The sequence below is a fragment of the Ambystoma mexicanum genome, chromosome 9 (genome assembly GCF_040938575.1).
Source record: "Ambystoma mexicanum isolate Mex_15411 chromosome 9, UKY_AmexF1_1, whole genome shotgun sequence".
Lineage (NCBI taxonomy): Eukaryota > Metazoa > Chordata > Amphibia > Caudata > Ambystomatidae > Ambystoma > Ambystoma mexicanum.
In genome coordinates, this window is record NC_090931.1 from 1,336,754,069 (window position 1) to 1,336,768,531 (window position 14,463).

The 14,463-nt window shown below is 41.2% G+C and overlaps 1 protein-coding gene across 3 annotated transcripts in view; it reads right to left on the reverse strand.

The window, feature by feature from the left end:
• Positions 1-225: 225 nt before the first annotated feature.
• The window catches only part of RALB (RAS like proto-oncogene B), a 261,118-nt gene continuing 246,880 nt past the window's right edge, over positions 226-14,463 (reverse strand). For all 3 annotated transcript variants that reach the window (XM_069616744.1, XM_069616743.1, XM_069616745.1), the window contains one exon: positions 226-4,286. In XM_069616744.1, coding sequence (XP_069472845.1) covers positions 4,167-4,286 — 120 coding nt within the window. In that variant the 3' untranslated portion in view covers positions 226-4,166. The remainder of the gene's footprint in view (positions 4,287-14,463) is intronic.

Below are 14,463 nucleotides of genomic sequence, written 5' to 3' on the forward strand. Positions count from 1 at the left end.
AGGAACATTTGCATTGCTTAATACTCAGCTACAATGTTTCCGTTCATTGCAACGTGTCACGTTTCACAAGTGGCACCACTCAATGCAATTCTGATACAACCATAGGATAAACATAATATGTGCATTTACAAAAACAGAAGCCATTGCTAGATGTATAGTGTATAAACGACAACTATTTTGTTTGACAATCCAGTAGCCATTGAGACCAAAAAATGACAAATACTATGCAAGATATCAATTTATTTTAATATACAAGAGAAATACAAATCAGTTGAATTAGCGTGAAAGGTAACATGACATTGCTTTTTTTTATAACCTTAAACAAAATGTTAAGTGAATACAAAGTTTAAGATTTAAAAAGCTATGCAATGATTGTGAACAAAAAGGGTACATTTACAAAGGTTGTTACAAAATAAAACATGGTTTACAATAAAAAAAAGGCAGTTTTAAAAGGTAGAATTCCTTCTATATGCGTAACCCCAAGATCTGAAGATTTAATATGGACCAAGATTAGTGCTCTATGTTACTGTAAGACAATAAACCTTGGGGACAGCAGGGGAAAAATACACAGCTCCCTTCTCAAAAAATATTAGCATTCACAATTCTTATTCTGACTGCAGGTGTTTAAAACTCTACTGGAGGCCCTTTCATACACTAAGGATTACTAGCAGCTTCCCCCATAACAGGTACGGCTAAAAGATTAACATTTGTCCTTTGGCAACTCTACCGCTAAAATTCACAGTAGCTGATACACATACCCATAGTGCATAGAATATTCACTATTGAACAGTTGCATTATTTGCTGACACCGGAATTGCTGCAGTGTTAAAGACCTTGAGGTACGAATTGCATAATCCCTACACAAGTACAAGAAGGACGATGACGAAAGCATGAACCATGGCAAAGTTACATTCCTCTAAAAATGTTTTTTTTTTGTAAACATGTTTGACCCTAAACACAGTGGCTGCCAACCCTGGTGGCAGTAGCAATTTACAGGCAGAGGAAAGACCAGAATAAACAGATACTTTTTTTAGGTCACCAAATGGCACCCCAATTCTGGCAAACAATACTGAGTGACCAAACATCGGAAAGCTGATATGAAAACTGGTAGAGGTTCTCATCACTACTTTGAAAGGTGCTCTGAACTGTACTATTCACAATCCTCATTGTTCATCGCCCACTCGAAGAGCCCGACGTTTTCCAATCTTCGTAAGAAGCGAAGATCTACATTACATATGCCTAGGCTGAAGATGGGAATAGGCAGCCCCAATGCAGCACAACCACTATTTTGACCAGGGATCCCAGGCACATAGAAAAAAGGCCGAGGGCCATACAGGAGAGCTAGCGAATGGGCTAAATAGCATTTCTGAAAACAAATCAGCATGAAAAGCAGGGTGGTGCTTATTAATGATTTATCCTATATGCTTAATGAATCAACTTCAATAAATGCTGACGCCACAACCGAAAATCCCCAACTCTTGCACAATGATTACTAAAGATGGTAATGCAACAGCACTCTTACTTTGTTTGGATTATAAATTGAATAGGTGTATTGATCAGAAAAGCTCCCAAACCTGCTTCATTACAGCTCTGGTGTGTTACATACAAGATGGGCAAATCTATTTAATATTTGGGGCACGTTTGTAGAGGGGCTCATAAGCAGTATTTTCAGGTTTGTCTGAATTTCTGGAGTGCATGCTCTACTAATTGGTGAAAACATGGGTATCCAGGCTCCGTGATATCACGTGACCCAATAAATGATTTTTATCATATCAATGATGCAACTGCAACAAGTCCTTGCACCACAAATAGAACATACTCAACTGGTGGGTGAATTACAAAAATTACATCTTAATTAGTTTCTAAGACAGCGGGACACACTACATATCATTTTAAGTGCAAACCAAGTTTTCCGAAAAAAGAAACATGGATTTTGCGTCAAAAAATTCAATTGTTTGGAAACTGTACTCTGGTGCTTTTGGATTTTATGCTAGCTAAGAACACTACTAGAATTTAATATTTGTATGCACAGTTCATATAAAAAAATAAAATACTGTCTATACATATTTATGGTACAGTTTCTGCCCTGTTTCTGGCTATGTTCACACTGTTGAGAATATTGTCAGCAGAAATAGGTGGGCATGAATTACAAATGAGTTTTTACCTATGTTGCGTGACTGTATTTTGCAGAACCATATGGCTGGTCCCTCAAGTATCCAAGAGCAAACATGTTTACCAGATCTCTTGGCAAGGGACAGCAAAGTGAACACAAGGCGAAATCTTAGCCATGGACACATCTAACCAACGGACGTACATACGCTAAGGAATTGTGGTTTGAAAAAAAGCTTTTCTCAATTATTAAGGATAAGAAATCCAAAGAAAGAGCTATAACAGTGGCCCTAAAGCATACTTTTGTGAGCAATTCTATTTTCAGTGGTTAGTTGGAAACTGCCAGCAGGCAGACATATTTTCATCTTTTCCTGGTGCAAACTGCAAATGCACCCAATGGATGGGCACACAAGATGGCATGCAATCGAAGGTGGAAGAGGGCTGTAGCCTACACAATAGTAGCAAGGATCTATATAATAGAACCCGTCTTGGCACCATACAAAGCTGCAGGAGGACCCCATTAGAGAATTGCACCAAAGTAAAGTGGACAGATTTTGACTAGTGCTTTGACACGGAATAATCTGCAAGAGAAAAAATTAAATCCCAGATTAGAGCAGTGTCGAAAAAATAAATGCAGTTGACCCTCCTGAAAGAACATAGACCCCTTGGATGGTACTGAAAAGAGCCACGCAAAACCTGCACATGCTGCAACTTCTTTACGGACAGAAGTGGATTAAACAGATTGCCTGCGTCTGTTCATAAATTTAGGAGTGCCTTCTAAACAAGTTGCAGAGCCTTTAAGCACAGAGCCTTTGAGTAGTGCCCATGGCTTGTGCCCCATTGCCAAGATGTGTGTGACAGTGAACAGCTGGGTCTGATTCGCTACAATTATGCACGATGTACATATCGAAAGTGATTTAGGAAGAAAAATATCAAAAATAGCAGTCTACTTAAAAGTCTGTGGACCCTACAAAGAGTCATTGGACAGTACATTCTTAACGTTGACAACTTATGCTGTCTATTTGGACATAATACTGCAAAGGAATTGTGAAACAAAAATCAATGACAACGGGGAGTTGAAATGGCAAAGACAAAAAAGTGTGCACTCACCACCATCTTGCCATTGCTACATGGCCTCGATCACCCAACGTCAATGAGACCTACGCTTTCCATAATAGGATCCCAATCTGTCCAAGGCGTTGCAGCCCTGCAGTAGAAACTTTACTAGCAAGAATTGAGTGTCAGGAATTTACAGTTTACAACAAATAGTGCGAGCAGACTAAAAAATATGTACGGCGTGCAACAAAAGTAAAATGGGCATCCTTGGCACAAAACCTTTCCTGTGGTAGGAGTGGGTTCAAGTTCGATAATCACTATGCTCAAGACTGGAAAATGATAGAACAAAGATGCTTCATCCAAAAGAAAAGTCAGATTTCAGAGAAACATAATTCCTTAATTGAGGCCGAAAAATGTGTGGCCCTGGGACAGATCAGCAGTATTTAGTACGCACTTTGATCTCAAAGATCTCAAATGCATATGGGGAAGTATTACAAAGAACCATGGCATCAACTCCAATTTGACAGAAAATGTATATTGTTGACTTGTTTCAGAGGAAGACGTTTTTACAAGAGCATTCTTGATCAGAGGAAAGAACTACAGTGAAATTCCTAAATCAGAACTGAAATTTCATAAAATGTAACATTCATTCCATTATTACTATGTTTTAACTATTATAACATTCATGATTTCAAGGCGAGGTAAGATCAATTCAATTGACAAAATATAGCATGATGTGCCAGCTGAAGTGAAAAGGCAGGTTTTTGTGGGATTTCCCAATTGATTTTCATTTAGCGATTTTAATTATTTGTGCCCTTGCCTCCTCCACTGAAAGGAGACCAAAATAAAGAATCCTGCAAGAAAAAACCAGGCCAGGTAGGGTTGCAACAGAATGATGTTTAAATATATTTAACATTATACTGCAGTAGAAAACCAATTTGGGTTTTAAAACTATGGCAGTTATGCCACTTGGCTCACAGCAGCCGCCCGTATCTGCTTCATCACAGTAAACAGCATCTCTCTTTAAAACTCTTTTTGTTCTTGCCACTTTTCTTGCCATTTTTGTCTTTGTTTTCGGACATCTTCTTTGATCTTACTTCCCGCATAAGGTCAAAAAAAACCTACAAAAAATAGGCAGGTAAATTACTCCTTTATAAAACATATTTGCACTTTTGGTATACATTAAAGTATTTAGAATTCAGAAAAAACTTCAAAAGTACACATTTAAAACAAATCAATAACGAGGAAACAAGAGTATGTATTCTCAAGCTCAACAAAACAAATGTGATTTTTTTAATGGTAATGATTTTACTCTAGGGGAAGAGCTACAAAAATGCTCTTTAGTCAGTCACTCACCGCCTCGGTCACTGAACTGTTCAGGTGAGGGCATCAGCATGGCTTTGAGTTTGGAGGCCAAAGAATTCTGCAGCCAGTGTCCAAATGCTGGCTGTTAGCCCCTTCCGTGCTGCAACTTCAATGTTTTCCTATAGAAATTAGGAGATGCCATATACATGCACTTGATCCCAAAAAAAAAAATTGATAATTCCCTGAACTACAGTTATAAAATAATGGCATAGATTTAATAAAATAATAATTAGGCATTTATATAGCGCTACGAACCCTTAGGTATCTGAGCGCTGCTTATAATTGCCCACGGTGTGTGGTGCTCATTTATCGATCTCGGAAGGATGAAAGGCTGAGTTCGGCCCTGCCGGGATTCGAACCTGTGTTAACAGGCTCTGCGCGGATGTCAAAGCGAGCGCTCTACTCGCTGTGCCACTTGACTAGCTACTACTTCCACACCAAAGGGACAACCTCATAACGCAGCCTGCAGACGGATATGCAGTGCTGAGGTTCTTTCCTTGCAAAGAAGAAAAACACTGCTTCATCCTAAAATGGACAATATCAAACGCTGGCGGCATCCATTTTACCAAAATGTTTCAACTAACAGTTTATTTCTTACCTAAAGTAGTTCAACAAGCCTATCCAAACACTGCCTTCCAATGACCCCCACTAATGATTATCATAAATAACAAGAACCCCACATGCCGCTACAGGGGAGGTGGGCGCTCACAAACCATTACGGTTTGAATGACACACTTAACTGAATTCATACTTTTTTTCAGTAAAACAATCACTCACCAAAGCAACCACAGGTTCTTTACACGTGGAAGCAGAACGTGTGTGGTTTGACCATGTCGGCAAATCACACCCCCCATTGCGTGTATTTTATGTGAGAACTGTTCATGTTTTGATGACTTAATTCTCGCTACAAATGTTATGTTCTATAACTTGTACAGCACTCTGTTGCCATCAAGGTTTGCAATTTAAAATACATAATTTGTGGTTTAACCAAACTCGTCTACCACAAAGATTTTGTGCTGGCTTTCAAACAAACGTCAGTGCAATCACATTTCATGAATGATTCTCCATTTCCACATCTGTCTCATAAAAAGTCCTGGGTTTTCTAAAAATGAAATTATCTGGCATTAAACGTGGAATATAATTTCCAATCTCATCATGTTTGCCACACGCAAAACCAACCTATGGTCTTTTGATCTAGTGCCATAACCGAGCACACTCATTTTGATCATCAGGACTGGGCCCTTAGTTAATTTCATGCGTTTTTGGAAATACTCTGCCTATTTCAGCGTGTCACTTTTAAACCTCTAATTTTGGCTATGAAATTAAATTAATCTAGAAACACTACACTTCGAGGACAGCATCAACTCACAGTTTTGTGCTATGTAGCCTGTGCACCACTTTCTAAAGTCGAAATCATGATTTTGTTAGCACTCATTTTATTTTCAAATATTTCTATGCCTTTCTCACTTTGACTATTCTCTTAAATATGGTCCTAATACAGTAAATAATTCTAGGTAAGCTATCTAATCATCTATTTCCGTAAACCTTTATTTAATAAGGAGATTCTTTAAGTTTTTAGAATTTGATGTTCTGATGCAAATTCATGTATTGAGTTAACATACTTGGTGACAGATAACCACCAGACATCTACCCATTATATCATGCAACTTAAGAAGGAGAGACTAAATAGAATGATTCTCTCCAGTCAATGGGTTTGACGGCACCCATGTGAAGCTAGGGGTGCGTCTCGAAGCTCTCCAAATCAGTCCTGCAGGAAGCACAAGCCTTTCTGGGCAGGTTCAATCAGCCCTTAGGTATTCCTGAGCGATTTCAGATTGGTCAAAACATGCATCCATGTACGATGAGATTCTCGCCATACAATCAGAAGTCTCGAAAGGGGAGTTTGACCATCCAGTTAGAAGCTTTGAACTAAAAAAATAAATGTTTTTAAGACCTTTAAGAGGCTGAGCTAACTTCCTGCTACCTTTGTTATGTGTTTTGTTTGGCTGCTAAGAGGAGTAAATCTTTCAGCCTTCCAAATTGATGTTTTAGAGGAGTTTTGGTATTCTTGATCACAGTATGAACCCTTTTTGTGTTTTATGTGGCTCTTCTCGTCTTCCATGGTTTACCCTTGCTAAAAAAAAGAAAATTCCTCTTGTACTTTCCCATGCTCCTTTTCCCCTTTGCATCACCAAAAAAAACAAAAAATGGTGCCTGAATTATCTTTTCTACCTAGCTATGTTTTTAGCAATCTTTACGTGGACTAGAGAAATGCCACAGTTTTATTACACAGCACACTCCAGGCAGGTACTCCTTCCCCAACAATGAATGTGGCGTGCAATAAAGCGCCTTTTATTTTTAATAAACCACAGGTTCTTTTATTTGAGTAGGCCTCCAACAGGTCTCACACCCAACTACCACAAACACCTTGTGTCACAATGGACTAGGAACCAGGCCGGTGTGTATCAATAAGAATTATCAATTTATTATTTAATGAAAAAGGAAAAGAATATTCAAAATACAACAGCCACTACTATGTGGCAACACAAATTCAATTATTCCATTAGAACAATTAGTTTCAGATATCCTATCACAGTTTACACGGAACAAGCACAGTTTTTAATCAAGTGATAGCATCAAATTTAGCACTCACTCCCAATCATCAGCTAACTTAATTCCTTTGAATAGAAGGCAGTCGCACGGAGTAAGGATAGAGAGAGAAAAATCAGATTTGGAATAAAGCCCACCACTCCAAGATGGGAAGTCAGAAAAGAAAATGAAAACCCGTTTTCGGAGCAAAAAGCCAGAATCGGATGTTGCTTATTACTTGCAACTGATAGGGGACAGAATAAAAGGAAATTTGTGTTGCTACACTTGAGGAGATAGGGAAGATTAGAGATTACTAATCAGTACACAGAACAATGTGGAAATGAGGGAGGAAAATCGATTTTGGGGAGAAAGCAAATGCAAAAGGAAAAAATACAAACGGCAAATGGAAATTCTTTTTACAAGTAGCTAAGGAAAGGGTTTAGCTTTCAAAATCGGAAATCAGTTTTCAAGGACAAGGACAGAGGCACATAAAAGATAGGAATCTAGGCAAAAGGGATTGCTCTCAATGGGACTACGGTTTGGGTTTTTCAATAAGACCGATGCAAAAGAGTTCGTGGGGTAATGCACACAATACATGGGTAAATTCGGTTTACAGCACAGACTCATTCTGTTGAGGCTATACTTTAATGACTATAGTTAATAAAAACAGTTGACAACTGATTTTAAATGGCAACAATTTTGAACGTGAATTTCAATCGGGGAATTAATTGATTTATTTCAAAATGATACTAAGGACTTTTACAGACAAAGATTTATCAAAAGAATACGCTAACCGACACAGGTGAATACAGATTCTTCTATGCAAAGGTGAATGAATTATACTGGCAATTTGGGACTTTCAATGGGATGCAATGTTACAAAAAGGAAAGGTTTATGCAATTTAGGGCTGGGGTTATTTGCAACTTACAAAGTAAGCCTTGGTTTGGGATTCTGGAAACCCAGCTGGATCTCAGGACAGCTAGGTAAGGGGACTGGTCTCTGCACCCTCCTTGGTATGGTTCAGCTGCCTCCGCTCCGTCCTCCTCCTGTCTCCCCGGATTCTTGTCGGTCTTCAACCTTGTACAGCCCCCCCCCTTATATAGCCTAAATGAAATCACTCACTTTACAATCTACGGGGAGTAATCTATTATTGCCCCTATCCTTTGTGGGGGAATCTACCATTCCTCTCCCCGCCCCCTGGCATCATTGGTTCAAGGGGAGGGAGCACCATCTGTCCGTTTGGCATGTATTAGAGTTCTTTGTTTCTCAAGTCAACTTTTTAGAAAAACTGAGTTATGTTTCCCAATTTCATATTTATACTAGCCAACACCATAAGAAATAGATTTGCGGTTTCAGTTAGTCATAGGGAATTAGGTAAGCCAATCGCCAACTCTGTGCGAGGTAGCATGGCCCTTTGACGCATTTCTGCCCTTTTCATAAAATATACAACAGTTATAACTCTCCAACTGATTATGCATGTTCATAATCTCATTTTCCATCTTTCCATCAAGTCTCATGCTACTCACATTTTTAAATCGGCCAGAAACTAGTCTTTACTGGCCATTTCATTCCACAGAGTCCTAGGAACATGCACTTAGTCTCTAAACAACCGCCTGGAAATCACATGGAAAAATAGGAGAAAACAAAATTATTTCTCACTGAGTCCTGCGAAAAATGCCTAAAATTAATCAATCCTTTAATGTCAATTTGGAGGATCTGTCACATATGGGAGGGCGGTGCTTCATCCCCCACAGCCAACTGTCTTCCACTAGCTCAGCCGGTGACCAAAGATTTTTATTACCCACTTTGAAGTTTGTCAGTTTGTCCTTGGTAGTGGGTGCAGGAGGAACTCTCACTTCCTGGTCAAACTCTAGCCACACTTGCTTTCTTTGTCGCTAGTACTGCCTTCAAGTCTGGCAGAGCAGGGAATTATAACGCCCTCAGTCACATCACATGTCATTGCGGAATAGTTCACTTACAGGTGCGATTTCCAGTGGGAGGCAAGGCTTTCAATTGAGTTTTGTGCCTGAGCCCAAAAACAGTTTTTTCCTGGTATTCTGAGCCTCTTCCAAGGTGATTGAAGTCTTGTGGGGGAAAACAATGTACATTGCTTTAGTCAACAACCCACCCACAACATATTTCACTGATATCTTCTGTGTGAGCAAAGTTATCCTTTCACAGTGGCTTTTAAAAATCATTTTTCTTTATTTTTTCACATCTAATGTTTGAAAAGCTGTCTGTAGGTCATGGGATTCTTTAATTTGTCCTTTTTGATTGGGTTTGCATTTTCTGTCGGTCCATTGACACGGAGGGGTAGCCCCCCTGCACAGGGTTCTTGGATTGGACATGGAATAAAATCAAAAGCCATTCAATTTTTTTCCATTTGCAGTGTTTTAGAGCACTGCTGTTCACATGAAAGGGAAAGAAAAAAAAAAGCTGTGTTGGGTTTGCAATGTTGAAATCCTTGCCCCTCATGTTAACAGTATGAAAAGCCAGTTTTTGGATGAAGTGCATTACTTTTTGGTATTCCGATGAAAGAAAAGCAAACGCAGGGCCATTTTGAATGCAGTGCGTAACTACTTTTTATTCAGATGCAAGAAAAGCAAACAGAGCCGTTCTTGGTGAAATGTTTAAATGCTTGCCACACGTGCCACGGAAGCAAAGCACAGCTGTTTTTGGTGGCAATGTTTAATGCCGCTTTTCAGGTGACATGGATTTCTGTTTAGAGCCTATGAATGCACCCCACAAAATGCTTTGTGTGCATTAGTTTTCCTACAGTTTGTGTTCTCGGAGAACTCACTTCCATTGTGCAAGTTTGATGTGAATTAAATTCTTGGTCTTTGGCACTTACCTTGTTGTGTTTTGCATTTTTTACAACATGTTTACTTGGAGGGTGCACTTGCAGAAGACGTGAGGGAGAAGGAGCTATATTAGTCATGCACCTCAAAGTAGTCAGCCAGGAGGGGCAGACAACCTGAGGAGGAGGGTGTGGTCGAAGAGGCAGGTCTTTCAGAGGGTGCCATGTTGAGACAGGGACACCTTGAGAACAGGTGGTGGAAGGTGCTGGCTATTTCCACGGGGATGATGTGGTTGCCTGGAAGAACGTGGTTATGGTAGCTGCAGCAATGGATAAAGAGTTCCTGCAGAATGTGGACCAGTATAGGATGGTGGTGGTACCCCAGAAACAGGGAGACCTAGACACACGGGTGCAAGGGATGACAGGCAGAGGAACAGGAGTAGGTTGAGGTTGTGGTACCACTGGAGATAGAGCACCAGATGATGGATCCAGACATGGCCCCCACTGCAGATGACTCCAAAGGAAGAAAGACTGCCCACTGCATCATTTACCACAATTGCAGGAGGGAATGGGTGCAGAGCAGGTTCAGGATTTCCTTGCAAAGTTTAAGGTAGGTCCGATGTCATCCCCATCTGGTCATGAGTCTGTGACTACTTTTGTTTACCAATATAAAATGATTGAATTGGGAAGGAATGCATGCTAATATGGACAAGGGGCAAGAAACAGCTAAGCTGGGTAACCCAAAGAAGTGCCTTAGACACCACATTGATGCACAAGAACAGTAAAGTGTGCTGAAAGGATGTCTCTTGGTAGAGACCACAGTACTGCATCACCCTCCAGTGGTGATAGCAGATGGAAAGTTAAATAATGCACAGGTCATGCTGCATCATACATCCTAATCCCCCCCGATCTGGGCCGGCCCAAACATACTCAACCCCCTTCCTGTGTATAGCCAAGTACAAGCTGACCAAAAAGCGCCATTCTAAGGTGGACCACTTTTACATCCCCCAGCAGCAGTGCAGCATCCCGTTGGTGGTGGGTCAGTTCAGAGTGTGGCACTATTTGGGCAGGAGAAGATGGAGATGAGGCATGTAGACGCATACTGCCTACATTTCCTGTTGTCCATCAGTTCGGGGAAACTGTATCCCATGGCAGCATGGATGCCACAGAGAGGCACATGTACCAGCACCATTCCACCCTCCTGTAAATGACTGGCCAAGTGGGTAGAAAAAGGAGTGATGTGGCCAAATGAGACTAGAAAATAAATTCAGGAGTGTCTCTGTTGCCAAGGAAGAAACAAACTACTTACAATGAATTCAAATACTACAGTCAGTCAGCCACCACAACATTTGCCCATGCGCCCATTCATGCGATACTTTCTAGATTGCACACAAACATTTATCATCTGAAGGATCTGTTGTGGTTCTCATCTACCAAGAGATGCATTTCCTCCTGGTGATACGTTCATTCATTTTTTTCCCCCAGGTATGCATCACTGAGGTGTCTCGGGTGGTCTGAAAATAGCCCAGCAGCGCGAATGCCTGTTAACACTGAACACTAGCCAGGAGGGGAAGCTTAAGAATTTCCCAGCTAATTGTACAAGTACAGGTGCACACCCTAACCACTTACCAAGCCATGATTGCAGTGGAACACCTAGGAACTACCAAGTGGCATGCGTTAAGAACATATGGCAGCAACAAACTGGTCTGCATTGGACCTGCTGAACTCCTGCAAGGACACGGATGCATAAATCAAGCCAGAATGGGGTGGGTGGGGTCTGGCAGCCTATAACCTTTTTCCACTGTAGAAACATCCATTATGGTAAGGGTATGCTCAGATGAGGTTCCCAAGCCTACTAAGCCTATAGACCCAAATTTGTTTACAGATGATGGCCAACAAGCCTGAAACATGTCTGGGATGGCTTGTGATCTCATGCAGAAGAAATGTGGACTAGTGGTTTGGGCTGTACAGCCTCCTTTAGGGTTTGAACAAACCCTGATTTACATCTGGTCTTTGCCCTTCACTAATGGCTTGGCAGGTTGAAAAAACAAGGTCTAGAGGGTTGCGCAGAGCAATGCCTATGATTACAATCAATTTAAAACAGTTCAGCCATCACCCTTCAGTTTTGCTTAAAGCCCCTCACATTAGTGTCACAACTTGATAAGAAAGGTGCATGGTCCCATAAAGGACTTTGTAGTTGCAGCATTCTGCACTGGGTTATGTGAGCTTTAGCTCCCTCTTCTTTTTCCACCACGCTTCCAAATGTCTCTTTAGTGCATCCTTCCACATGGATTGCACATCCTCTTGCAAATGACAGCCCCCTGCAGTTTCTTCAGGCTCACACATAGATGTGCGTTGTTCAATGGTGACCATCTAGACTTTAAACCAAGGGTCAAAAAGTGATCCATGCTCACACTGCGAGGACCCTGTTGAAAGGTTGTGAGCATTTTCGTGGTTAGTTGCCTGATCTCATGGCCATGTTAATTTATTATGGTGAATAACTTGAATGCCAACAGATATTTCAGTGGAAGCTTCTCACTGAGTGACACGCCAACACAATGGGTGGCCTCTTCAAAGGGCTGCAGTAAAGAAGAAACATTGTCCAAAATGTGCCATTTGGTGGCGTTAGGCACATTCCAGCTGCTGGCTCTAGTTATTCCAGTAGTTGGTGACTGTGTTGCCCTGTTCAACCCTCAAAATGCTGAAACATCTGGGAGAATTCCACAGCCACCATTGGAATTTTCAGCTGGGTGTTACAGAGGTTATAGCACGACTGCAGCTTTACTAACATCTTGCACACTGTAGGAGCAGCTAAAGCGGGAACATATCTTCTGGGTCACACATCCAGCGGTAAGTACTAGCTTATAAAGCAGGTCACCACAAGATGGGGGAAATGGAAAAAGCAGGGTATATCCATGGTTTTGCTCATCTTTAGGGCAGCTATATGATTAAACCAGTTCTCAGTCCAAAATGGCCACCTTTTAAACCAAACAGAGGTCATCAATGTACCACAATCTGCTGTACTTTCTTCCAAAGAACAACTCCCCTGTGGTCTTCCAGTCAAACAATTCCATTCACAGGAATGGCTGCTGGCAAATTACATTTTGTAACTGCTGTCTTGGCCTTTGCTCACAAGTACGGAGAAAGGTGACCTGGGGTCAATTGACGGCCATGAAATCTGTTCCTTGAGGATAAGTCCACATGTCAATTTCTGTATGTAGACTTTCTTACCCTCACAGTGGTTCAGTGCCATTCCCAATTATTACAAAACATGATCATAGAGGCATGGTACAGAAGTTCATGATTAGAAGTGGCACTGCGGATCAACAAGGCCAAGGTCTGAAGCCACGTTTTTCAACAAAGGATTAGTGCACTTAACTATTGCCAACATCATATTAAGGGTGCATTTGCAAAGAAAGCTTTTTGTCTTGTCATTTTCTTGAACACTTGGAAGCCTCAAAAATAGTATTTTAGAGCAGTGAGGAGAAAATTGGAGGCAAAGATGGCATTCTAACAGGGCTTGTTAAATTTGAATACACGAGAGACTCTGGTGCAACAGTACAGCATGATGGTGCAAACATGTTCACTGCCTCTTGGCAAGGGGTTTGAAGCTGATTCGCTGCCTATGCCTTTTGCCAAGCACATGTGGGGACACAGTGGAGGTGGCAACATTGATTCCCACCTTCCCTCTCAAGACACTGTTTTCATATAGAGTAGGTGGCAAAATTAATTGGTTGCTTTTCTGATGTAAACTAAGTCTACACGCACGATTGCTTTTGGGAGCCGAGATGGGCCCTAAACTCTCCTTTGGGTCCGCTCAGGGTATGTTGCAGTGGATGCGGTTGACAGAGGAACTGATGATGTTGATGTGACAGACTACAAAAGTAGTCCCACTACGAACGTGTTTTTTCCAGATAGTTTCAAACCCACTTCAAGCCCCTTGGCTACTGGCAGTGAACACACTGAAAGCGTGCTTCCTTTGCAGGTATTTGCAGTTGGTAACTGCATGAGTTCACTGTATGTTACAAAGAGATCTGAGGTGGGAAACGTTCAGTAATCGACTTTGTTCATCTCTAGATTACACTTTTCTCTATTTGGTGCCTCAAACATGGTGGGTCCTCAACATCATTCATGGCCAATACAAGTGCAACAGTGGCGCTTGCACGATTGCATTTCTTCACAATGCACCAGATTCACCTACAGTATATGCCGCTGTTTTTTGCAGAGTAAGAAATCTACAGCTTGATTGATTGGTGAAGCCAGTATTCAGGCGCAAGGGCTATCCAGGTTCATCCAATAAACAAAGTTGCTGCTTTAGAAGGCAGAACATATCGGACACATTCTTCCCTAGTACTTGGCACATTTGGTGCTGCAGCAGATTAAAACATGTGAACTTCACCCCCACTAATATGCAGACTGGCCAAAAATGTCTCGGTATACTACACTTGCAAATGGCAGGTGAGGTTCTACTTTCATAGCATGTTTCACACTCTACAAAATGTATGTGTGCCTAACACTACGTTGGCACTCCCTCTGCCTACAGAATT